Raw genomic sequence first — 24,694 nt, forward strand, 5'->3', positions numbered from 1 at the left:
TTAGTTTAGTGTTTTTACCCATTGGATCTCATGCTTAATGTCTGTAAAAAGCCTAAGGTATCTGATATTTGGGGAAGTGTATTCCCCCCACTATTTGACATTTTTAAAACTAGGACACTATAAGGAAAAACAACAAAAAGGAATTGAGGCAGAATAGTAAATGACATGTTTTTCTTTTTGTAAACAGTATCCATAATGATGACTAATCAAATCAAAAACAATAAATTAACATTTATTTGAATGAATCTAGAAAAATGTAATTGTCTGATTGTATCTAGTATGTCTTCGAAATAAATTCTAGTTCTCTTGGAATTTTTTTCCCAGTAACCTACAAGCCCAGACTTTAAATCTGTGGACTATTCAACTGTCAACTTCTTTTTTCCTCCTCATTTAAAATCGACACCAGTTTTCTGTTCCACTATCTTAAAGACACCACAGGTGCTGTTTACTAACCTCCTGTGAGACCCACTTCCACCTTTCTAGATGAATACAACACCCGGCTTATAATTTTTTTCCACATCACTTCTGACAATTTCAAAATTCGTGCTAGGGACCCATCAGTTACCTCAACTGTAGAATCCCACGATCTTGTTACCGCAGCCATCCAACTCCACCCTGCTTGAGCCATGCACCAGTGAGATTGCTTCCTGAATTTAAGCCTCACAAGCAATCAGAGTGTGTTTTTATTACACAATCCCAATGTCCACCCACCCCTCCCCTTCCCATGCCCTTCCCTACTTTGCTAACCAAGTTCAATAAACACTAAATCCTTCATAGTTTAATCTATTCATGAACTTTTCTCAGGCATTATTGCCTTCTCCAACACCAAGACTCCCATCATGTTCTTGCGATCCACCATACCAGTGGGCAAAGCCACAACATACATATTGCCCAGTGTTTCTGGAGAAGACCTGAGAGTGCTCTAGCTCACACAAACACACTCAAGCTCACCTCCACTGTGCTGGGAAAGCCAACAACATTCATTGCTGGGAATATTCTCCCCAACAGCTCTACACACGTAATTGCCACCTGTGTGCCTCACATCTCTTGAATGTTTCCCATATCATTCACAGCAAGACTTCCTGAAACAATAGAATATAACTGGTCTCATAATTCCTCCACTTAACTTTCCTCAATTTCCGTCAGCCTCAAAGGCACTTTTACCACCATTTATGACTTTCAATTCTGTATTTTTAATTTTGAGATCTCTCCACATTAAGAACTTCTTATAATATGCCCCCATGCTTAGTGACAAGCTGGTAGGCACTCAATAGGTATTTATTGAATGAATGAGTAAATAAATGAATCAACATGTGGATGTCCTACCTCCAGTTCAACTCTCAACAAATAATGTTACTGGAAAAGAAAGGACAGGATCCTCAGAGAGGGGAACTGCTTTCAGCTCCTTCCACTCCAGCTGTTGACACTACCTTCAACTTTAGTGTTTGGGTGTTTCATTGATGTTTCAGCCAAGGCTTTAACTATTTATTTATTTTTGGTGGTAATTGGAACATGGATAATTGGGCTCACATATAGTTACTCCAAATGAAATAAAACAACTTGATTGTACACAATGTTTTAAAAGGCAATAGTTAAATGTATAAAAATACACAGTATACATAAAGTATCATACTTATAAAATCAAAGAAACACGCTATCCCTCCAAACCATTCTGATCATGATCATTCTTTTTGCTACACTCAAGTTCTTACAGCCTAGTGACTACTGTGCTTTTTAGTGTTCTTCAAATGCATGGGATCTTCACGATAGTATAGAAAACAGTCACCCACCATGTCATTCTGTATGCTTTCTCACATGCTGTTTCTATTATGCATACTATTTTACATTTCTTACAACCTTGTTTAAAATGTGTTTATAAATTGTAAATTCTGTTTTTCTGTTTTCTTCATCTATGATTTTTTTCCATCTAATCGGGATGGATTCCAGAAAACTCAGAAACAATATCTAACAAGATCTGAGCACAGGAAAGAGAGGAATGGCAAATAAACATTTTCCAGTGTCGGGTTAGGGGGATATTCGATCTTTCAATATGTTCAACAAATGGGTTTAATAATGCACATTTCAGTATAAAACAGTTCAGAACAGAAATATTTGCTACTCAGCCCATTTACCCTGGGAATTACACAACATGGACCATTTTCAATAACTCTTTTCATTATAATGATTTCCTCCTGCTCAAGCAAAAGAGATGTAGAAACCATTTTGGTTTAGAAATGTAATATGTCAAGATACAGATGTATTAAAGAAATATTAAAATACAATAATTTTAATCACTTTGGTTCAGTGTTACACTGTCTTTTTGAAGTACTTTAGCCTTCTTAAATCTTTCCAACCAAAATATAAAATTGCCTTTTAGTCAGAATTCATATAAGTAGACAATCTGGAAAAGCATATTTATTTTAAAAACATGGTAAAGTAATGGTAGACAAAAAAAAAAAAGATGAAGATCTATTTTTAGGAGACCAGTTGGTTTCTCCAATTTTTTTAACTTAAAGATCTTGAAGTGCCTTTTGTTTTGTTTTGTTTTTCCATAAAATATGCCATTTTTATTTGTCAATTACAACTCAGGAAAGCTACTCCACTATCTTGACTGGAACTCATAAAATAACATTATTTTAAATTTAATTTTGACTTATATAATTTTATATTTTAATGTCAATCCATGTAGATCATATAAATAGTAACTTTTACTTACTAAAACCATTCAATCATGTAAAATATTTTCAAACATTCTGAGTGAATGGAAGTAGAATGTGATCCACTTAGTAATTACTCATTCATTTACTTAGCAAACTGGTATTGAATGTGTATGATGTGTGTGGTACAACAGTTAAGAACTAGTTCCCTGAGGAGTTTTACAAGTAATAGAATTAAGATATATTACAATGTTAGGACTTCCGCCAAGATGGAGGCATAGGTAGAAGCACTGTGCCTTCTCCCACAACCAAGTTTGAATACAACAAAGGTTTAGTAAACAAAGACACAGCCAAAGAACAGAAAACTGAACTATATGGAAGTCCGACAACGACGAATCCGTTCAACTGGACCCGAATCCGTTCAACTGGACCGGTAAGAGGGGCGGAGCCAGCAGTGGAGCGAGGTCAGGCAGGAAGGATCCCCGGACCCCAGGAGCCCAGGCAGGAAGGATCGCTGACCCCAGGAGCCCAGGCAGCCGTGGACAGATCCCAGGCATGAGGGGTAGCAATGGGCCAACCCAGTGAGGGCACAAGGAGTCAGGCTGACCAGGGTCACACATTCACATGCAGATAAACCAGCGAAGGAGTGAGCAGTGAGCAGTGAGACAGACCGAATGGCCCAGCAGCAGGAAGCAGCAGAGGGGACTGCCATTACTCCTCTTTGACCCCGCCCCCACATACAGCGTCACAACCCAGCGACCTGGATTGCCCTGGCCTGGTGAACACCTAGGGTTCCGCTCCTCATAGGTAACAGGCAGGAATGGTCCAAAATGTGGCTCAAGAAGAACTCAAAGCCCCAGAGCTGATAACTCTAGGCGAAAAAGAAATGGTGAACCTCTCAGATGCACAGTTCAAAACACTGGTGATCAGGATGCTCAAGAACTGGTTGATTATAGTCACAAATTAGAGAAACATATGAAGGCTAAACTAATTGAAATGAAGGGAAATGCACAGGAAACCAATAGTGATGGAAAGGAAACTGGGACTCAAATCACTGGAGTGGACCAGAAGGAAGAATGAAACATCCAACCAGAAAAGAATGAAGAAACAAGAATACAAAAAAAATGAGGAGAGGCTTAGGAACCTCCAGGACATCTTTAAACATTCCAACATCCGAATTATAGGGGTACCAGAAAGGGAAAAGAAACAGCCATGAGTGGAAAACTTATTTGAACAAATAATAAAGGAGAACTTCCCCAGTCTGGCAAAGGAAATGGACTTCCAGGAAATCCAGGAAGCTCAGAAAGTCCCAAAGAGGTTGGACCCAAGAAGGAACACACCAAGGCACATCATAATTACATTAGCCAAGATGAAAATGAAGGAGAGAATCCTAGAAGCAGCAAGAGATAAGGGGACAGTCACCTACAAAGGAGTTCCCATCAGACTGTCAGAAGATTTCTCAAAAGAGACCTTACAGGCAAGAAGGGGCTGTAAAGAAGTATTCCAAGTCATGAAATCCAAAGACCTATATCCAAGATTGCTCTATCCAGCAAAGCTTGCATTTAGAATGGAAGGACAGATAAAGTGCTTCTCAGATAAGATCAAATTCAAGGAGTTCATCATCACCAAGCCCTTATTATATGAAATGTTAAAGGGACTTATCTAAGAAAAAGAAGATAAAAAATATGAGTAGTGAAAGGACAACAAACTCACAGTTATTAACAACCACACCTAAAACAAAAGCAAACCAAGAAGATAGCTAGATCAGGAGTGGAACCATAGAAATGAAGAACACATGGAGGGTTAGCAACAGGAGAATGGGAGGAGGAGAAGGGGGGAGAAGGTACAGAAAATAAGTAGCATAGATAGTAGGTAAAAAATAAATAGGGGGAGGGCAAGAATAGTAGGGGAAATATAGAATCTAAAGAATTTGAGACACGTGGTCATAAACTAAAGGGGGGAAATGTTGGGGAAGGGGGTGTGCAGGGTGGAGGGGAATGAAGGGGGGAATATAACAAATATAATGGTATAATCAATAAAATATATTTTAAAAAATTAAGATATATTTCCATATCACTATAATTTATAGTAATAATTGCCACAGAAGATATGCTATAAAAATTCATAGGACTATAGAGATTTGTGGCAGCTTTTTTTAACCAGTGCAACACTTTAGTGCTTAGAATTTTACATTTCACAAAGCTCCCAGAATGACAATCACATAAAGCACTGCCCTTATTCGTGGTTTTATTTTTTTAGTCATTGTGTACTCAGAGTTTTTTTTTACCATATTTATCTAGGTGAGCTCTCAGCCTATCACCTCCCAGTCTTTGGCTAGGTTACAGTTTGTTAACTACTATTTTTCTTTTTCTTTAATCCTCACCCAAGGATATGTTTATTATTTTAGGGAGTCAGGAAGGGAGAAAGGTGGGAGAGAGAAACAGAGAAATATCCATGTGTAAGAAACATTAAATGGTTGCCTCCCCTCGTGCCCTGACTGGGGATCAAATCCTCAACCTAGGTCTATGTCCTGATCAGGGATCGAACCTGCAACCTTTCGGGTGTATGGGGCTATGCTCCAACCAGCCAGGGCACATTTATCTAATTCTTGGAAAACAAAAATTCAGGGAATGTTTCTTTACTGATCACACATTGTAAGGCACTAAGGTGGGCCCTAGTCGTGTGCACTAAAAATGAATACCACAGGAATGGTCCCTTCACTCAAGGAGTTCCTAGTCTAAAAAGAGAAAGAGAAAAAATGTTTCCAGTGAACATATCTTCCATTCCTTCCTATCATACTGGAACCAAACTCTATTAGGCACCAAAGCAACCACATTATTTCAAGTCAGTGTTTGCTAAAGCACTGGATGCTGCTGGTATAACTCACAGAAGGGATAAGAGTGCTGAGATGGCATTTCTGATCAACTCGAGCAATGGACAATCTTTGATGAAGGGCCTCTGATCTCTAAAGCAGAGTGAGCTTGAAGGAACAGAATTCTGTCCAGGAAGTAAGAGTTCTGAAAGATTTGCTTCAGGGGACTCCTCCTGGTGACATGACAGGTCCTTTTCCTCCAGAAATCTTACTCTGTGAATGACAGCAGGAAGAAAAAGCAGAAGAACACAGAGGAGGACAGAGAGAGAGCTAACGCAGAACAGACTGTCTTAGTGTATGAGAGAGGAAACACAGAAGAAAGTAAGGAAAGGCAGAATTTAGGAGAAGGAGAAAAGGAAGTAAGGGGGCAGGAGGAGAAAAGACTTAGCGTATAACACGAGCAACACGGACTCCAAGGGTGTGGCGGTTATACCAATTGGACACAGTATTGTGCAGTAAATCCTGGGCCAGGTGCCCAGGAACAAGGACAGTAAAACTCTAAAAAGTGACAGCTGTTTTATCAGGAGGAATATTAATAATAATCATAGCTAACATGTACTTTCTATGTGCCAATCCTGCGCTTTATATGGATTAACTATTAAAGCTTCAGGACAACCCTAGAGGCAACGAGTCTCAGCCCAGACAGAGAAACTAAAACTCACAGATGTTAAGTAACTTACCCAAGAACACGAGCTGACATGTGGCAGGGCCTGGATTTGAACCAACGTGATCTGGCTCCAGAGCCCCTCCTCTCAAGCACTAGGCTACCCCTCCCTGCTTGTCACCAGACACACAAGAACCTAGAGAAATAAGACAGCAGGAAAGAAATGTGATGGATTGCAACATGAATCTGGCCACCTTTGACTTCCAAACTGCTTCCCACTCTTTCTATGATGAGAGACAAAGATTTTAAACAAAACTCACATCTGTTTTACACACATTCAAGTGTAAGAGATCATTTCAATTAATTGAATATACTGACTTACAGTCTTAGTCATTTTAGAGACTTTATGGTATCTAAATCTTAACTACCATAAAGTTCCACTTGGATACCATAAAGTACCATTTAGATACTTTCTGGTGTGTAAATCAAGCTGTCCTTGAGTAATATTTTGTGAACAATCTCAGCTGAAGTCCCCAAGCAGAACATTGGTTGGATGTAAAACACCTAAATTCAGGGGTATTGCACAAAGGTACATATGTTACAGATGGTTATTCGTAGTTAACAAACTGTAACCTAGCCAAAGACTGGGAGGTGATAGGCTGAGAGCTCACTTATTCCTTCATTCCACAAACACTTATTCCGTGTCCAGATGTGCTAAGCAATTATTTTAGTGATACAAGAGAATATAAATCAAAGGTCCTGGTCTTGCATAAATTACATTTGGGCAGTGGGATGGAAACTGACACTAAACAAATAAACAAGTAAACCTATAATGTGTCAGATGGTGATGAGTGCTAAGGGTGAAAAATAAAGAAGTAAGATGGACAGACAGGAGTGGATGCATCGTTGTAGGTCAGGGGTGTCAAACTCATTTTCATTGGGGGCCACATCAGCCTTGTGATTGCCTTCAAAGGGACTGTATAAATGTAACTACCCCTTAACTAGGGGCTCGGCACTGCCGATAGCTAGAAACAAGGTGCTGATAAAACAAGGTGGAGGGCCAAACTCGGCCTGCAGGCCTTGTGTTTGCCATCTGTGGTGTAGGGTGATTAGAGAACATCGCTCTAAAGACTTGAGTGGGATCTGAAGGAAGTGAGGAAGAGGGCAAGCAGATGAGTGGGCAAGAAGCACTTTAGCTGGATGGAACAGCAAGTGCAAAGACTCAGAGGCGTGAATGTGCTTGGTCAGTCTGAGGAACAGCGAGGAGGCCAGTGTGGCTGCAGCAGAGGAGGCAAGGAGAGTGGCGAGGAGAATCCATGGTCAAGTAGGGCAAGATTAGGTAAGGCCTTGTGAACCATGCAAGTGTTCTGGATTTTACCCTGTAGGAAATGGGATGACACTGGAGAGTCCTGACTCCGGAAAGCTGTGATATGATCTAACTTCAATTTTAAAAGGATCACTTTGCTATGTGGAGAAGAGCAAGGACAGATGCAGGGAAATAAATTAAAAGGCTGTTGCAACAGAGCAGGTAACAAGTGAAGGTGGCTCCACTGGCGGGGAGGTGTGACTGTAGGGCTGGTGGGACCTGTTGATGGAGTGCACACAGGGTGTGAAAAAGAGACAGGAGTCAAACTCAGTTGCTAAATTCTGGACTAAAGAACCAGGAGAATGTTGTATTTGTTTGTTTGTTTTTACTAAGATGGAGAAATGTGTGGGAAAAGCAGGTTTGAGAAGAAAATAATGAATTCAGTTTTGTATGTGTTAAATTTGAGATGCTTATTAGACATCTATGCAGAAATACCATGTAGATAGTCAATATATATATGAAATTCAAAAAGGATATCCAGATAAAGATATACATTTTTTGAGTATCAGTGTGCAAATTATACTTAAAGCCTTGGTACTACATGAGGTTACTCAGAGTGATGATGAGTTACTAAAAGTGATGAGAGGGGAAATCAGGGCTGAGGACCATTCCTCAGAAGAGTTAAGGTGTTTGCGTTGAAACCCAAATCCCCAGTGTAATGGTATTTGGAGATGGAAGCCTGGAGAAGGTAATTAGATCAGGAAGGTGGAGCCCTCATGCAGAGATTAGTGCCCTCTGCCACCTGAGGATACCACCAGGCTGTCCATAGCCCATGAGGAGGGTCTTCACCAAGAACTTGACCATGAGGAGACCCTAATCTTGGACTTCCCAGACTCCAGAACTGTGAGAAATGATTGCTGGTTAAGTCACCCAGTCTATGATATTTTTGTTATAGCAGCCAGAACTGACTGACACACCCCAGGTTTGTGGTTAGGTTTCAGACAACAAATACTGCAAGGATGATGGAACTCCATTTTTGCTCTCATACCACAGGGAAGGTATAATATCTTGTATGGGGTAAATGAGCAAAAGAACAATTCAACCACTGATTGTTCACTCTCAGAAGGCACCTCTAGATGTGGAGCAGGACCAAGAGAAAAAGCTGGCAATGCAAGCCAAAAGAAAAATCAAATCAAGAAGTGGCAGAAAATATGTGTCATGACAGTTAAGAAAGATCATTTCAAGCAAAGATTGAAAATAATGTTGGAAGCGCAGAGCTTAACTAAGATAAAAATGCAGTTGACGACATCAGTGGTGATGTTGGAAAGAATGGTTTCATGGAAGCAGCAGAAGGAGCAAACATTTCTTGAAGGTGACGGAGGCCTGAATAGTGAAGTGAATGCTCATATCTGGAATGTCAATCACAGACATCCCATCAGGAAGGCAAAACCCCATACATAGTTTGCAGGGCTCTGTTCAAAATGAAAATGTGGGCACTGTGTTCAACAGTTATCAAGATGGCAACAGCAAAACATTTCGCCAAGCACAGGGTCCTTCTGTGCAACCCAGGAAACTTGCCCTGCAGGCATGAAAGAAGAAAAATAGAATGTCATTCTAAAACAGCCATAGCTTTTGCCAGGATGATGGATCTGAACACGTTTTAGGGAGAATCAAGCAAAAGGGAAGAGCTCTTCACTCCATGTCACCATTTGGCTTGCTATCTTAAATTCAGAAGTGGAACTCCTAAACCTTCACCAAGCCGTCTTCTTTTGCCACCTTGCTTTGATCTATTGTGAACTACATTGTTGTTGTTGTTTTGATACCTCAGACCCAAAACCTGGTTACAAAGTCGGTCCTATGCCTCAGTTTCATTGTCTACAATATGGAGGTAATCAGAAGGTTTCAATAAATTAATATATATAAAGTGCTTGGAGCCATCAAGGCACACACACTATATATACATCTATATATACATACATATATATATGTTAGCTCTTCTCTTTATTCTGTTTATCTTGTTATCTACCAAATACTGTTAAATGTTTCCTTTTAATTCTTTCTTGTAGCTATTCTTTTCCTTCCCATTCCTAGACCATCACCCGAGGTCTCTTCACCACTTGCAGGAGCCTGTACATCGGCCTTCATACTCCAGTCCCTTGGGCTCGCTGCCTCCGAAGTCATCTTCCTTGCACACCACTCTGTTCTGTCACTGCTCCAACAGCCATCTACTCTGCTCAGAAATCTCAAATCAGTTTTGTGTTTTGTCTAATAATCACATTTCAGCTTTCCTGCCTGGATGTCATGGCTCTCCCCAACCAAGCACGAGCCCAGGTTGATCAGATCAACTCGGCTTCAGGAGCTTTCCTGCTGAGGGAGGCCACGCTGCTGCAGCCTGAGTGAGGGTGGAGACTGGGGGCATTGGAAGAACTAAATCAGAGACCATTACCTGCCCTGCCTAAGGGTTCATCCATTAAGCAGACAGCATGGAATCCAGGATGGGGAGGAAACAGGTGAGCAAGATGTGGCCTGGGAGGGTGCCAGGTCACTGCTCAGATGGCAAATCACGTGACGGTTCCTATGCTCCTTACATCCCATCTCTCATTCAAGCAACACTTCTTGTTCACAGACTGGGTGGAAACTTAAAGATGAAGAAATAAAAGCCACAGTTCCGCCAAGATGGAGGCATAGGTGGAAACACTGTGCCTTCTCCCACAACCAAGTTTGAATACAACTAAGGTTTGGAGAAACAAAGACACAGCCAAAGGACAGAAAATTGAATTATATGGAAGTCCGACTACATCTAACCGTTCAACGGGGATGGTAAGAGGGGCGGAGCCAGCAGCGAACAGGGTCGGGCAGGACAGATCCCCCGACCTAGACACGCAGGCAGCCCAGAACCAGTTGGGGTGCGGGGCAGACTGACCGCGGTCGCACATTCGCGCACAGTGAGACGGACCACGCAGGCCCCAGGGGGCGAGGGCTGATGGCGGTGGCACACTCGCGTGCAGTGGGACGAAACGCATGGGCCCGGTGACGGCAGCAGCTGTGGCACCCGTGAGGGCCACGGCCGAAGGCGGCAGGCGGGACGCCATAGTCCCTCTTTGACCCCGCCCCCACATACAGCGTCAGAACCCAGCAACATGGGTTGCCCCGCCCTGGTGAATACCTTAGGGCTCCGATCCTGCTACAGAACAGGAACGAACAGCCCGAAAGATGGCGCAAGAAGAACTCAAAGTCCCAGAGCCCATAACTCTCAGCAACTGAGAAATTGCCAGCCTCTCAGAAGCACAATTCAAAACACTGTTTATCAGGATGCTAACAGAACTGGTTGACTATAGTCACAAATTAGAGGAACATATGAAGGCTAAACTGAATGAAATGAAGGGAGATGTCTAGGAATCCAACAGCAATGGAAAGGAAACTGGGACTCAAATCAATGGAGTGGACCAGAAGGAAGAACGAAACATCCCACCAGAAAGGAATGAAGAAATGAGAATTCAAAACAATGAGGAGAGGCTTAGGAACCTCCAGGACATCTTTAAACATTCCAACATCCGGATTATAGGGGTACCAGAAGGGGAAAAGAAATAGCCACGAGTGGAAAACGTATTTGAACAAATAATAAAGGAGAACTTCCCCAGTCTGGCAAAGGAAATAAACTTCCAGGAAATCCAGGAAGCTCAGAGAGTGCCAAAGAAGTTGGACCCAAGAAGGAACACACCAAGGCACATCATAATTACATTAGCCAAGACTAAAATGAAGGAGAGAATCCTAGAAGCAGCAAGGGATAAGGGGACAATCACCTACAAAGGAGTTCCCATCAGACTGTCAGTGGATTTCTCAAAAGAGACCTTATAGGCAAGAAGGGGCTGGAAAGAAGTATTCCAAGTCATGAAATCCAAAGACCTACAGCCAAGATTGCTTTATCCAGCAAAACTTTCATTTAGAATGGAAGGACAGATAAAGTGCTTCTCAGATAAGGTCAAATTCAAGGAGTTCATTATCACCAAGCCCTTATTATAATGAAATGTTAAAGGGATTTATCTGAGAAAAAGAAGATAAAAAATATGAACAGTGAAAGGACAGCAAACTCAGTTATTAACAACCACACCTAAAACAAAAGCAAATCAAGAGGACAGCTAGATCAGGAGTGGAACCATAGAAATGAAGAACACATGGAGGGTTAGCAAAAGGGGAGTGGGAGGAGGAGAAGCGGGGAGAAGGTACAGAAAATAGCATAGATGGTAGGTAAAAAATAGATAGGGGGAGGGCAAGAGTAGTAGGGGAAATATAGAATCTAAAGAACTTGAGACAAGTGGTCATAAGCTAAAGGGGGCGAAGGGGGGAGGGGGTGTGCAGGGGGGAGGGGAATGAAGGGGGGAATAGAACAACTGTAATGGTATAATCAATAAAATATATTTTAAAAAGATAAAAAAAGAAATAAAAGCCACAGCCCCCCATTCTGAAGGAGCCCATCATTGTTTTGGGATGTCAGTAAGAAAGAGTGGAGGACACATACCCAAAACTATGTGGTCCAAGTTTCCCATGGCTCATGGGTAGGGGTGAGAAAGCTGTAAGGAAAATGGCCAACCAGGGAGCATCTGAGTATCAAAGGGTAAGAAGCTGAGGAACTGTACAAATATTCTTGGTACGTTGAAAAACACATTAAAAAAGAAAAAGAAGGTAGGGGCAACAGGGTTTCCCCTTGAGCATTTCTAGGGAAAGAACATAGGTCAGGAAGTACAATGTCTCCATTCCTAAGGACAAGGAAACTTCTGCTAAGCCAAGAAGGTAGGTCCAGGGTAGGGAAGAGACTGATACAATGACGAACAGCATGACACTCAGCACTTCAAGCAAAAGAAGTGGGAGGTAGCCGGGGACTGTGGAAGGGTGGTCGATGGGGCAGTTCTTTTGGGAAGGCAGCAGCGTAACCTGGAGCTTTAAAGACAGATGTCAATAATTATGTGTACAGATTTAAAGGGCAGAATGGGGTGGCCCTAGGGCCTCACCAAAGCAGTAGAGAAAGGAAGAACAGAGCCACTAGGAGGGAAGAGAGTGAAAGACAGTGAAGAACAGGCTAAGGAGATAGAGCATCTGTGGGATAAGATCTGGACAGGACAGAGAGGGCTCAGCTGAGACAACCTACCCTCCTGTCCATTCCTCTTTTACCCAGAAACAGCCGTGGCTTTTCCAAGGCCCAAGATCATTTTACGTGTGGTCTGTTTCAGGGTCGGTCCTCCTGCAGTGGTGGATATATTGTATCCAGTTAAAAAGATGGACATGTCAGTCAAAGGGTTAGCTGTCCCTAAAAAAAGAAATAATAGGAAATGTGATTTCATGAAGGGGATATTGATTGTGTTCTCATATTAATTAAGTGTCTGCTAAGTGCAAAATGCACAGTAGGAGCTTATTTCTCATACCAACCTATTATGACAGATAATAGTATCTTTACTGTATGGATGAGGGAAACTGGGGATCTGAAAGTTTAAGAGCCTAGTCCAAGGTCACATGGTGAGACCAGGGTTATCTTCGAGGACTATCTGGTTCCAGCTGCCTAATTGTCCTTTCTCTACACATCTAGGAAGGACCTTAAAACCATGCACTTGGGTCAACACAACAGAAAATAGGAATATAGAGGCATCAGCCTGTTGCTCTACATATATTTTAATAATGGCTCTGGCTCAGCAGGTTTTGGGATTTCAAATATTGCTGGAGTCCCTCAGATTCACCGCCTACTGCCCTTGACCCTCCGCTTCCCACCGCCTCCCGGGGAAGGCTGGCTGCCACTGGTGTTCTCAATGCTTTACGGTCATGGCCCATCTCCCAAAGTTGTGCTTCATACCTTTGAAGAATTTCTGTGGTCACCCAAACTTTCTATTCTTGAGTATTCTGGTTCTGTGTGTACTATTATATTTATCCCCTTTTATTAATGAGAGTTGATTAATTTAATTCATCGTGGTTTCAGTCCAAAAGTTAAAATCTGGCTCCACTTTCCCCATTTCTAATGAAAACACTAATGAATTTTTCCAGTATTTTTCTGGAAGTCATTTCTGTTGTCTTGGAAACTCAGAGGGTTATGTTAGAGAGACCCCCCCCAATAATAACTCACATTTGAAATCCAGACCCTTCTCTGGGTTGCTGACATCAGAATCCCACCCTCTGGCCCCTCTTGTTTAGGGGATTTAAAAAACAGCTGTGCAGTGATGGTGTTGGGCACGGAATGCTGGGCTGGACACAGGGTTTTCAGGACACAGCAGCTCCACAAAACAACCAGTCTAATCATCTCTTTTACTGTCAAGAACCTTAAGGCCCAAGGGCTTAAGTGTGTTGCCCAAGGTCACACAGGTAGTTTGTGGCCCACTTCAGGTTAAATTTCAGGTCTTCTGACACACAGACCAGCCACTTCCACTATACCTGCTTATCTTGCAGAGGTAAAACTCTTCGTTGCCTTTCACTCCACTATTGTCATAACATCTTTCTCAATGACTAGCAAACCCATTTAATAGGCATAGACACTGAAGGTCACATAGATGCATTGTTCCCAGTGAACAATGAACGTTACTGAGAGAAGAACTAGGAACCAAACACAAGGCTCCAGCTTAGAAATCAAGAACGCTGTCTTTTAGGATATACTCACATAGCTATTAAAGATTGTAACAAGTAAAATGATCAGTCTTTCCAGGTTGTGGTCTATATAGAATCTAATTTACCTCAGAGCTTAGCATTTGCTCTTTTTAAAGAAAAATCATTTAACTGATATTTTCAGTGGTAGGGAATGAAAAAAAATGATCTAAACATTTTATTTCAGGTAAGATTTGAGAATGTCTTCCTGACAAATTCCAAACTTCATCTGAACTCATTTCCTTTTTGACAAAAAATATTTTAATGACTAATATCTGCAACCCAAGAGAAAACATAAATCCATGCAAAGTAGCAGAATGATCTGGGTTTTTTTGTTTTGTTTTGTTTTGTTTTGTTCCTGTTTAAGCAAAGAGGATCATCATTGTCAACTTGTCAAATGTTATTCTAGTTATGTCATTGTATTCCAGTCTATTGGGTGCCTGCTTGACTCAGTCACACTCATGAAGAGATGAGAAACACTGATGCACTGATTGACCATATACTAGGGCCAGATGGTGCTGGACCATTGCTAAACGGAATGAGGTATGATGGACACTCTTGGGAGCTCAGGGTAGTGGAGACCAGAGCATCAATTTTAGGAAGGTAGAAAGCAGATGTCCTCAAGGAATTAGAGCAGGAATGTCAATTAAAGAGGGATGTCATTCAGCTGAGGGAATCTCCTAGGTTTTAAGGAGGAGCTGGGCCTTGAAAGGATGATAGAATTTAGGGAATTGGCTGGAAGAAAAGAAACTGCAGGTAGAGAGAGACAACACATTTCTGAGGTCCTGACATCAGGACATTGATCTGTAAACCTTGCCAGGATTATATTTTAGAAATTATTCTACTCTATTCCCCTTAAGGAAATTGAAAAAAAAAATAGTCCCAAAGAAGACAGACTAAAACATATAAAGCCAATTTTCCCATTGAGAAACATCTATTGGACATAAAATATTTGCCAGTTAATGTATTAGGTATTGGGTTTAAGAAGTTATAAGTAACTTTGAACAAATTTATAGTAGAGTTTAAAAATTGGACTCTCTCTTCAATTTGTGGTAAAATGTTTGATCCACAGAGCTATGTTACTATATACATTTTTCTAGGCATTCAAAGAATTCTGAAAAGAATTCCATTGTATATATTTTCAGGAAAAAGCCATTATGAGACAACATAAAATAGTTATATGTATGTGGACACATACATTACACAATCTCATTCTGTAAAACCGATTTTATTGCACAATGGAATAGACACAGAACACTATGTATTCTGAGAGAGTCAGGTTGCCTGGATATGCCATACCTAGATCCTGAGCACATCTCTTGGCCCCAGGATCTCAAAAAATGTGCTTTCTTCACTTGTACCTGCTGTCAGGTAGAAGTTTTTCCCAGGTGCCTTTCTTTGCCCTTCCTCCTGCTTCCCAGACCCACTTTGTCACACAGAATCTCTCCCCACTGTGTTGGACCTTTACTGCTTTGTCTGCGTGGTCTATCTAAAACATGTCCACACCTTGGAGGTCAACGAAAAGCAGCTACGGCAACACAATTGTTAGGCCATCTGTGCAACTGAGATGCAAGTGTTTATTATTTTAAAAAAGAAATGTTAGAAGTCAGTGAAAATTACAGGACACTATAACCGGAGAGAAAATGTAGGTATTTTCATGTGATTATCACCAACTTTTATGAGTGTATTCCCTTAGTTCTTTTCCTGATTACTCAGAATTCTAATGTAGTTGATGAAAGGATCTTAAGAACACGTTTCAAACATGTCAGGACAATATGCCAAGAACACACAGGTACACACACACACACAAAGGAAAAAGAAGATGTGAGTGTCTATGAACAGGGAAAAAACAGGAAAGGTGACGACAGTTGTACAAATATGGACATGGTACCGACATGTCACTCAAGGATAATTATAGAGCAATAGAACTCATGAAAACGGAATATTCCATTAAATAATGTTGTCTGTTTTTTTCTCCTTAAATTTATAAGCTACTACACCATACATATATGTTTTTCCCTCACAGCAAATACCAACTGGTCAAATGCAATACACTAGATCACATGCAAAAAACAAAAATAAAAGCCGGGTCATTTCCAAGTGGATGGGAAGTAATTTATTGAGAAGATTGAATTTTAAAACATCATTTAAAGTTCATAACTTTACAATTGAAAAAGTTGGTAGTACAAATGATTTTCCCCTAGGATATCTAGCAAATTTTCAATATTGTATTTCAAGGAAAAACCCAAAACACCTTAAAACTGTCTGGGTGGGAAGGGAGAATGCATTAAAATGCACAGCATTTTATTACACTATTTCTGTTAAAATTACAGTCCTTTATGGTAATTACTCAACAAACATAACATTTACATATACATATAAATCAAGTTAAAAATAAGTTTAACTGATTTCACAGTTATTAAACCAGAAGAGATTTTTTTAAATCTAATCAATAAAGAAGAAAGATTTACAGATAAAAAGTATACATTTACATAGACCTCCAATTAAAATTATTGTTCAGTAGATTATAACAAAACTTCATTTCTGAGTTTCTGGAAAATGTGTTTTGTAATTTCAAATAGCAAATATAATTCAGAGATCATTTAGAATTAGATATATATTATATAATTAGTGATTTTAAATAAATTACTCATTTCTTAAACAAAGTTATAAATGATAGACCAGAATTTAAAATTTTATTTTTATTTTAGGGAAAACAAAAATTTACAGATATTTTATATGAAATATTCACACATGGAACATATCACTTCTATGACACTAAAAAAAATTCAGTGTGAGCTCCAATATCATTTTGGAGACAGATTCATGAGTTCTAATTTTTAAAAACTTGTAAAATGATTTGCAACTTCAGACCATATGATGTGCAGTGTGAAAATATTCCTGCAAATAAATTCTTGCGAACCGTGCTTTCATTTATTGAAGATTCCTAAACGAGAGTCGGAACTTGGTTCACAGTTTATAAATTTTGTACAAATTTTGTTATGATAACCTGTTACCCACAGAGGAAGCTATCCATAAACAAAAACAATCTGGCATTTGCTAATTTTATAAAACCATTGTAAAACTTCCTAGTCTGAAGCTTTAAGCAGCCAGATGTTAATGTGAAACATAACCAGGGAGAATGAACAATAGTAACTTAACCATATCAGAAAAAGCAGATGACATAAAGACAGTTAACACTCAGTGCTAATACATGTAATTAAATAAATTTCACTGTTTGTTACATTGACCAAGTAATCTATAACCTAAATGACAGAATTTCTAATCCACCTATAGTTGTTGTCAAATTCAGTAATTAAAAATGCAATCCAGTGTAGAAATGACATTTTTCTGTTAATTTTAAAGACATTTACAGCTTAATACTTTTAAAACAAATTATTTACTTAAATAAACTCTTATATTCATTTGCTGGTTCCTATGATTATCTTTTAACAGTTTTCTGAATTACATAAACCTGTTGATTACCAGCAAATAAATCTTCTTTTTAAAAGCACTGATAAGTGGAAACAATGATCAAAATGGAGGATTCCCATTTGTGTTTCTGGTTTAAAGTCTAGTGATTTGTGGTGATCTAATATTTTATATAAATATAAAGCTCAGCAATTTTCTTTCTTAAGTTTAGAAGGTATATTAGATTATAGTTACATTTACAAATACAAATTTTTGTTCAGAAATTGGATTTTATTTTAGCAGATATATTTCTAAACACAAAGTGTATTTTATAAATTATCTTAAGCATAAAGAAACAATTATTCACTTTATTATTTTAGAAAAGTATTATAATGCATTGCAAAATATTTGCTAATAGAAATGCAACAGTTTTTATTTACCTAACAGGTTACTTCACACTGTAGTATAGAATAAATTTTATAAAGGTAAAATTTTGATCTAGTGTGAAATTAGCAACATGATTTAATTTAAAAAGTCAAAAGATTTATAGAGGTTGTATTTCTAATTCAAATAGAATTTTGCTAGGCTTTAGTTTTTCCACAGAGCATTGAAATGAATAATTCTTTAAACTTTTCTTTAAGATGTTTTAAAAGTTTCAAGTATTCTTCAGATACAAATTTTGGACAACACCAAATTCTTCCCCCCAAAAAAGTAATTTTAATTTTTGTTTGATTCCATGGTAGAAAGCATTGAAGACTGTTTTTCCCCTCCAAAATCTCATTTTTCACCTGAAATAATTGTATTCGGGTTTTGTCAGCAGGTAAAGTATACATTCCTACAAGGTTTCAAATTTCAGAATTCCAATAATGCATTTAAACTGAGCACCCACTGAATCACGCTCTCTTTGTGTGTGTGTACACGCGCGCGCGCGCGCGTGCGCGTGTGTCTGGTATCTTGCGGTTCTGTTATTTACATTGAATTTTAGTTTCTTTTAGCTCCTCAGAAATACCTTAGTGAACCCTCAGCATTTGCTAACCACTTAATAACTGTGAACCGGCCAGTCCCTTCAAGTAGATCGTTAACCACAAGAGTGCCTGACAATTTCCAAATCATAACCTCGGTCCAAAAGGAAAAGATAGGGCTTTGTGAGGCCGAAAGGAAGCTAAGGAAAACAAAACAAATGTAGCTCATGCTGAAAGTGAAAAGTGCTTGGACAGATTGGTATTTTCTTTTCTGCAAGGCGTCCTGCCAAACTTTTTTTTTTTTAATAGAGAAGAGTTATTTTTCGGTCTGATTTTTCAGTTTCTTGGAAAGTGTGGGTATTTACCATCCCCACCGACCCCTCATAATTATTGTTGGTTGTTTTGTGTTTTTCCCATCTTTCTACATCTCAAGCTGCTAATACCTCCTCCATCTCGCTCTGTCAAAACCCCAACTTTGGGCGACCCTGGGTTTGGAAATTCCGCGGACTCTCGACGACACATCCCTCTTTCCCTCTCACGCTTCTTATTTTAGTCACAAGATTCCCCCACTCCAGTTGCAGTGAAAGCCGGAAATTTTCATTTAACTTCCCCCCTCTCGTCCTCGCCCCCCACTTGGAGCGGAGAGTGGGGAGCTGGGCGGCTCAGAGCACAGCCGGATCCCGGCCGCCTCCTCTTTCTCCGGAAGGCTTTAATTTGCACACTTGCTAGCCACTGCGCCGCGAGCCCCCAATCCCGCCGCCCGGTGGGTTTCGACAGAGTTGGCCTCCTGGGCCTCCGCCCCCGCCCCTGCTGCCTCCCCGGCTCCGGCCCCGAGCCCCGGCCGGAGCCCCGGGGCCCCCGTCCGCCCCCAGCGAGCGGCGCGGGCGGCTCCCTGTGCGTCCCTCCGCCCTCCGCCGCTGTGCCCACCCCCTAGCCAAAGAGAGTGCTGGTGACTCCTTCCTCCGAGCGGTGTTACCTGCTCCGCGCCGCCGTGGACACGTGCGGAGGTCGGACTGACACACGCAGCCCCCTAGGGAGGCCAGATGCGGCCGGGTCCCTCAGGTGAGGATATGTGCGTTCGAGTGGGTGGGCTGCGGAGTTGGGGGGGCGGCTCCCGGGGGATATTTGGGGGCTTGGCTAGGGTTGGAAGGCAGGGTGTGTGTGGGGGTGACTGCTGGGGTTGGGGGGGTATGTCCTGGGAATCCACTTTGGTTAACCCCTTAAGAACCGAGGCGAGGTAGTTACAGGGGCCAGTTTTGGGGGAGCTAAAGGAGTCTCTCCTAATCTGGCTAGAGGACATCTCACTCGAGGGACATCCCCAACACTGAAATCCTGTGCCTGCGCCCACATAGCCGTGCGCCGAAACACCCACACAAACACTCCTCATCCACTTTCTTCCAATGGAACTTAAACTTCACTCGGACACACAATCATCGCATTTAGGATTGAAAATGCACAGCCTGCGGGAGAATGTGTTTCCGTGCCCCATGTTGGTTTCCCCACGAGAGCTCCCTCTCCCACTCGCTGAGGCGTGGGTGTGGGCTCCACCTTCCCACCGCGAGGTAAATGTTAAAGCAGGCTTCATGTTGGCAACTTTTGCGGGCGTGTTAGGCACACTTGCTAGAGTAAGCGGGCTGCCAGTGCCCAGGCTTGGAGCCCTGCAAGGACTCACATGTTTGCTTTAGTTTCCTAGTTTACTTTTATACTTTCAAATATCAGAATTGAAACGCCAGCTCCGCGGGGGGCAACTGCGGCCCCGTGGGGGGCAACCCCGGCCCTGCAGCGCGCCAAGCTGGGTGCACGTGGGTGCGTCTGCGTGTGCGCACACGCGGGAGCCGCGGTCCTGGTTGCGGCCTCTGGCCACTGCGCTGGTGGCGACCCTTGCGGTGCTTGGCAGGCTTCGAGAGAGGCACATGAAGGATTTCATTGAGTGTGAAGACAGAGAGCAGAGACAGAAAGCAGAAGGAGGCGGCTGCAGCCTTTGTAGTCGCAGAGGAATGCGGAAATGTTGAAGCACTATGTCAAACTTTTTGAAATGGGGTCAAGTCACATTCAGCCAGCGTGGGAAAGCAACAACAACAACAAAAAAAAGTGGAGGAGAGGGGGGGAAAAGGCACTGCTGATCCCGTTTCTCTCCGCCGGAGCCGGCTATCCGGGAGCGAGGGTGGGAAGAGCCGGGGCGGGTGGTGCGGGGCCGGGCGGGGGCAGCGGGCGCAGTTCCCTGCGGGGGTGGGACGTCCGCGACGCTTCCTTCGCCGCCTTGCCTCCGCTAAGGGGCGGGGAGAGGGGGACGCGGGAGGGCGGGCTGCGCTGCTGGCGGCGGCTCCTCCGCTACCTGTGTGGCCCTCGGCCTAGCTCAGACCCCCGGGCAGGCCTTGGGGGCTCGTTCCTTTGCTCCCCCAGGATTCGCTTTCCCTCTTTCAGGAGAGTTTTGAATGGAGTTATTGTGAGGGGCTCCATCCTTGCTGTGGTTCCCTCTGCCCGCACACCGTGGGGGCGCGCCATTTGTTTAATTTCTGGAAGGAGGCGAGCTGGTCAGCTGTGCGGGGCAGGTAATTCCGAGGTGCCTCGGGAATTCCGGACACGCTGCCGGCCTGGCGAACATCCCGCCGAGCCCGGGTGCCCTTGTGTTGGAGGTTCCGTGGGTACAGGATTGCAAATGAATGGAAAGGGAAGGTGACACCCCCCCTCCCCCGCACTTTGTTGTGCCGAGGGCTTCGGGGGACGGCTGGTTGTAGAAGGCACCAGGCCTTAAGCCGAAAGGGGAATGGAAACCGAAGTCTGCTACCTCCATCGTATCCTGGTTTGGGAAAGATTCTCGAGTCCCGGCGCGAGATCAGAGCCTCTTCTCTCACCCCTGGAGTCTCAGTATTCACTCCCCTCCACCCCACCCATTTTATTGGGGAGATTGAGTTTTAGTCAGGTTGCAGTCGGTTGGAAATTTCTGGGCGAGTCACGGTTGTTATGGTCCTCCTGACGTTATTCTTTAAAGAGACAAGTTAAAATGTGGCAAACACCCTTTCTCCCACCCATAGTGTCCCGTGGGTGACTCCCCCACCTAGGGCCCCAACGTTCACCCACCCCGGAGTGGCGGGAACCCCAGTTATCCCTGACCTGATGGGTTTCCACCAGGGAGGTCCTCCGAGTCGGAGGAAGAATGCCGTTTCCAACCCAGACTGCTTTACCCCCCAAAAGACCATTTGTGATCCAAGCCGTTTTTAAATGTCTCCTCATAGAAAAACTGAAAGTAGAAAGAAAGGAAGCAATTTCCGAGCAGATGTCTGACCACCCCTTCTCACACACTCCCAAGCATCGGGTTACAGGGTCCTGGGAGCCCCCACCCACACTCAGCGAACCCACACGGGTGGACTCACAGTCCCTCCACAGCAGCTTGTGGGCGACCCCTGAACGACCCACAGCACTCGGGGAGCCCCTCTCCCTGTGCCTCCAGGCTCGGGGGAACACGGAAAGGGTAGCAACAGAACAATGATATAAGGATAAATATTAAGCCGTGACATTGACGTGCCCGGCGCCTCCCCTCCCCCGCGCTCCCGGCACACTCTGGGCTGCTCGGCACGCCCCCTCCCGTTTCACTGCGTCCCGCGCGGCGCGGCGCGCTCATCCCCGAGGGGCCCCTGCAACCTCTCCGCGCGAAGACTGCTCATGCCCTACAGGGAAAGAAAAGTAACTTCGCTTTTTTCGGAGGAACCAGGAAGGATTAATCTGCCTGGGAGAAGGCTGGAGCGCGCCCAGGGTAGCGACGGGGGATTCTAGAAGGAGGAGGAGGGGAGTCTGCAGGAACCTCCAGGAAGGCGCATGGGATGTCTGATTGCACTTTTTTCTTGTCTCCCATCTCCTCTTTTAGGTGGAATGATTGTGGACTAAGACGCGCTCTGGCAGAGAATATGTAATCGCCTCGGTGTCTGTGCAGAGGACTGCTCTTCGGGGAGGGAAGAGGAGGGATCGGCTCGCTCCACTGCGACTCGGCAGGCGGAGTTTCGCGGCGGCACCAGGGTTGCGCCCGCCCGCGGGGAGGTCGCTCCATCCAGCCCCAGCGGCCGCAGGAGCCCGAACGCCAAAGCGCGGTAGTCCCAGCGGTGAGGGAGAGCAGACCCGTCCCCAGGGCGCGAGGGAGCGGGCCCGGCAATCCCGGAGGTAGTGAGTGGCGGCCGCGAAGGAGCGGAGCGCGCCCCCAGACCACTCCAGCAGCGCTGCACCACGCCGAGAGGCGTTCAGGCGCAATGGAGAAAGACGGCCTGAGCCGGGCGGACCAGCAGTACGAGTGCGTGGCGGAGATCGGGGAGGGCGCCTATGGGAAGGTGTTCAAGGCCCGCGACCTTAAGAACGGAGGCCGTTTCGTGGCGCTGAAGCGCGTGCGGGTGCAGACCGGCGAGGAGGGCATGCCCCTTTCCACCATCCGCGAGGTGGCGGTGCTGAGGCACCTGGAGACCTTCGAGCACCCCAACGTGGTCAGGTGAGCAAGAGTGCGGTGCCGGCGGCGTCGGGGGCCAAGCGCCTAGGGAAGGGCCGGGCGGGGGGCATCCACCGGCGCAGGAAGGTGCTGGGGAGCCGGGCAGCTGGGGCGGCAGGGCGTGATCCGTTGACCTTACAGAGTGGGAGCAGGTTTTTTGGAAAGCCAGGAGCCAGAGCCGGTGACCTTGCCAGACGGCAAGCAGAAAGACAAATTAGAAAATGTGACCTGTGCAGGCTTCCCTCCCTGCGGGCCCTGAAAGGGGATCCGGGAAATTGGGTGCCTTTTAGACACAAAACAAACCAACTTGAGACACGATTTGCCAGCCACCCCCACCCCGCAATAGTTCTCTGGCTATTGGGGAATTTTTGAGAGACTAAGGGTAAGTGACAGGTAGCAGGATGCAGTCAATGATAATTAGAAGAGAACTTTACTGGTGGAGCCTACTATGAATAAGATTAAAACAATGTAGAAATTTAGTATTTTTGCCAGTCGCACCTACAGTTCTCTTTATTCAAGTTGCATAATGATAAGCAGGATCCCTGATAGTCTAAGGACTAAAGTACTGATATCCGTTTTCCAACTGCCATTTAAGATATTTATTCCAAAAACGTTGCCTATCTGTCTATATTGTTTGGTGTCTCTGGGCCAGCAGTCTTTGGACTACTCTAAAGGGGTAGAAATGAGTTCAAGATATGGAATATTTAGATCCTAAATTCTAAATTCCGTCTTTGCCTTTTTTGGAGGGTTGTGCAAGTGGATGGAGAGACAGCAGTTCTTAAAGCTTTTCCTGGGTGGTAACCAGTGGTAAAGTGTGTGTGACTTAGGATAATGGTGTTTTCTTAGCGATCCTGGAATTTCCCCGTTGTGTGGTTGACATTGTGTGGGGTGTTCTCCTTTTATTTTCTAAACAGACACATAGTTTTAAGTCAGAAAGGAATGCACAGTAACTTCTACAGATTAGGGTGTGATTTTTTACCTTTCTCAACTCTTAGGATAAGATGTTGGAAAGTGGTCTTGGGGTCTTGTTGCTGTCTTCTCACCCAGCTAGGGATTCTGTCCAACAAGTAAATGTCTACTATGTGCCCTGTAGATGAAAATATGTAAATGAGCACAGTTAAATATTTTTGTGACAAGTCAAACAGTTTAACATTAGTCATCAAAGTAGAGAGACCCAAGACTGACCTTTGAAAATACCAAGCCTTCTACAGACCCAGGGAGCCTCAGTGTCTACAGAATCTTCCTAGGAGGTTTTAACTTGTCTCCTGGTATCCCAGGCTGGGTGATTTGCATGGCGCTTTGTTCCCTATACAGACTCAGGCTAGAATGCAATGAAGAATCATAAATTCGTAAGATGGTAAATGGCTATAAAGATAAGGGCCCCCATTATACTTCCACTTGAACCACTAAAAGTGGGGTGAAATATGAGCCTGGGAGAACAGTCTTTTAGGAAGGTGGGATCACATATAAAAGCAATAGATTACCTTTTGTGTGTGTTTTCTTCATTGAAAAACAACAAAAACCCTTTGGGGGAGTCTTCATGATATTGGAGGAAAAGGAGAGGGTGCATTTTTGTCCCTTGCAACTTAGTTATCACCCCAGAGTTTCATCCCTTCATCAAACCACCTAGGAATCACCTGGGTGGTTTCTGAAGGATGAATCCCATCGCTAGAGTTTTAGGACCAAAATTCTTGTTTTATTTTGTCTGTCACCTGTGGAGAGTGTCATCATGTGTATGAATCAGATGCTGTCATTCCAGTGGGGCAGTGTGGTAGAGGAACCCCTGTTTC

At 43.5% G+C, this 24,694-nt stretch overlaps 1 protein-coding gene and 1 long non-coding RNA gene across 3 annotated transcripts in view; one reads left to right on the forward strand and one right to left on the reverse strand.

Annotated features, from left to right (window-relative positions):
• Positions 1 to 565: 565 nt before the first annotated feature.
• On the reverse strand, positions 566 to 19,492 carry LOC119000947 (uncharacterized). Its single transcript, XR_005069444.1, has 4 exons — positions 19,410 to 19,492; positions 12,609 to 12,744; positions 952 to 1,082; positions 566 to 647 (listed from the first exon to the last, which is right to left on the reverse strand). It is a non-coding gene; the product is annotated as an uncharacterized LOC119000947 (long non-coding RNA).
• The window catches only part of CDK6 (cyclin dependent kinase 6), a 226,133-nt gene continuing 220,773 nt past the window's right edge, over positions 19,335 to 24,694 (forward strand). The window contains exons 1-2 of one of the 2 annotated variants that reach the window (XM_037066054.1): positions 19,335 to 19,495; positions 22,299 to 22,907. In XM_037066054.1, coding sequence (XP_036921949.1) covers positions 22,675 to 22,907 — 233 coding nt within the window. In that variant the 5' untranslated portion in view covers positions 19,335 to 19,495; positions 22,299 to 22,674. Of the gene's footprint in view, positions 19,496 to 22,029; positions 22,188 to 22,298; positions 22,908 to 24,694 lie in introns of those variants that run through there. The other variant, XM_037066055.1, reaches the window with a different exon arrangement.

The sequence above is a fragment of the Sturnira hondurensis genome, unplaced genomic scaffold, assembly GCF_014824575.4.
Source record: "Sturnira hondurensis isolate 20B ecotype Veracruz unplaced genomic scaffold, ASM1482457v3 Scaffold0016462, whole genome shotgun sequence".
Taxonomy (NCBI): domain Eukaryota; kingdom Metazoa; phylum Chordata; class Mammalia; order Chiroptera; family Phyllostomidae; genus Sturnira; species Sturnira hondurensis.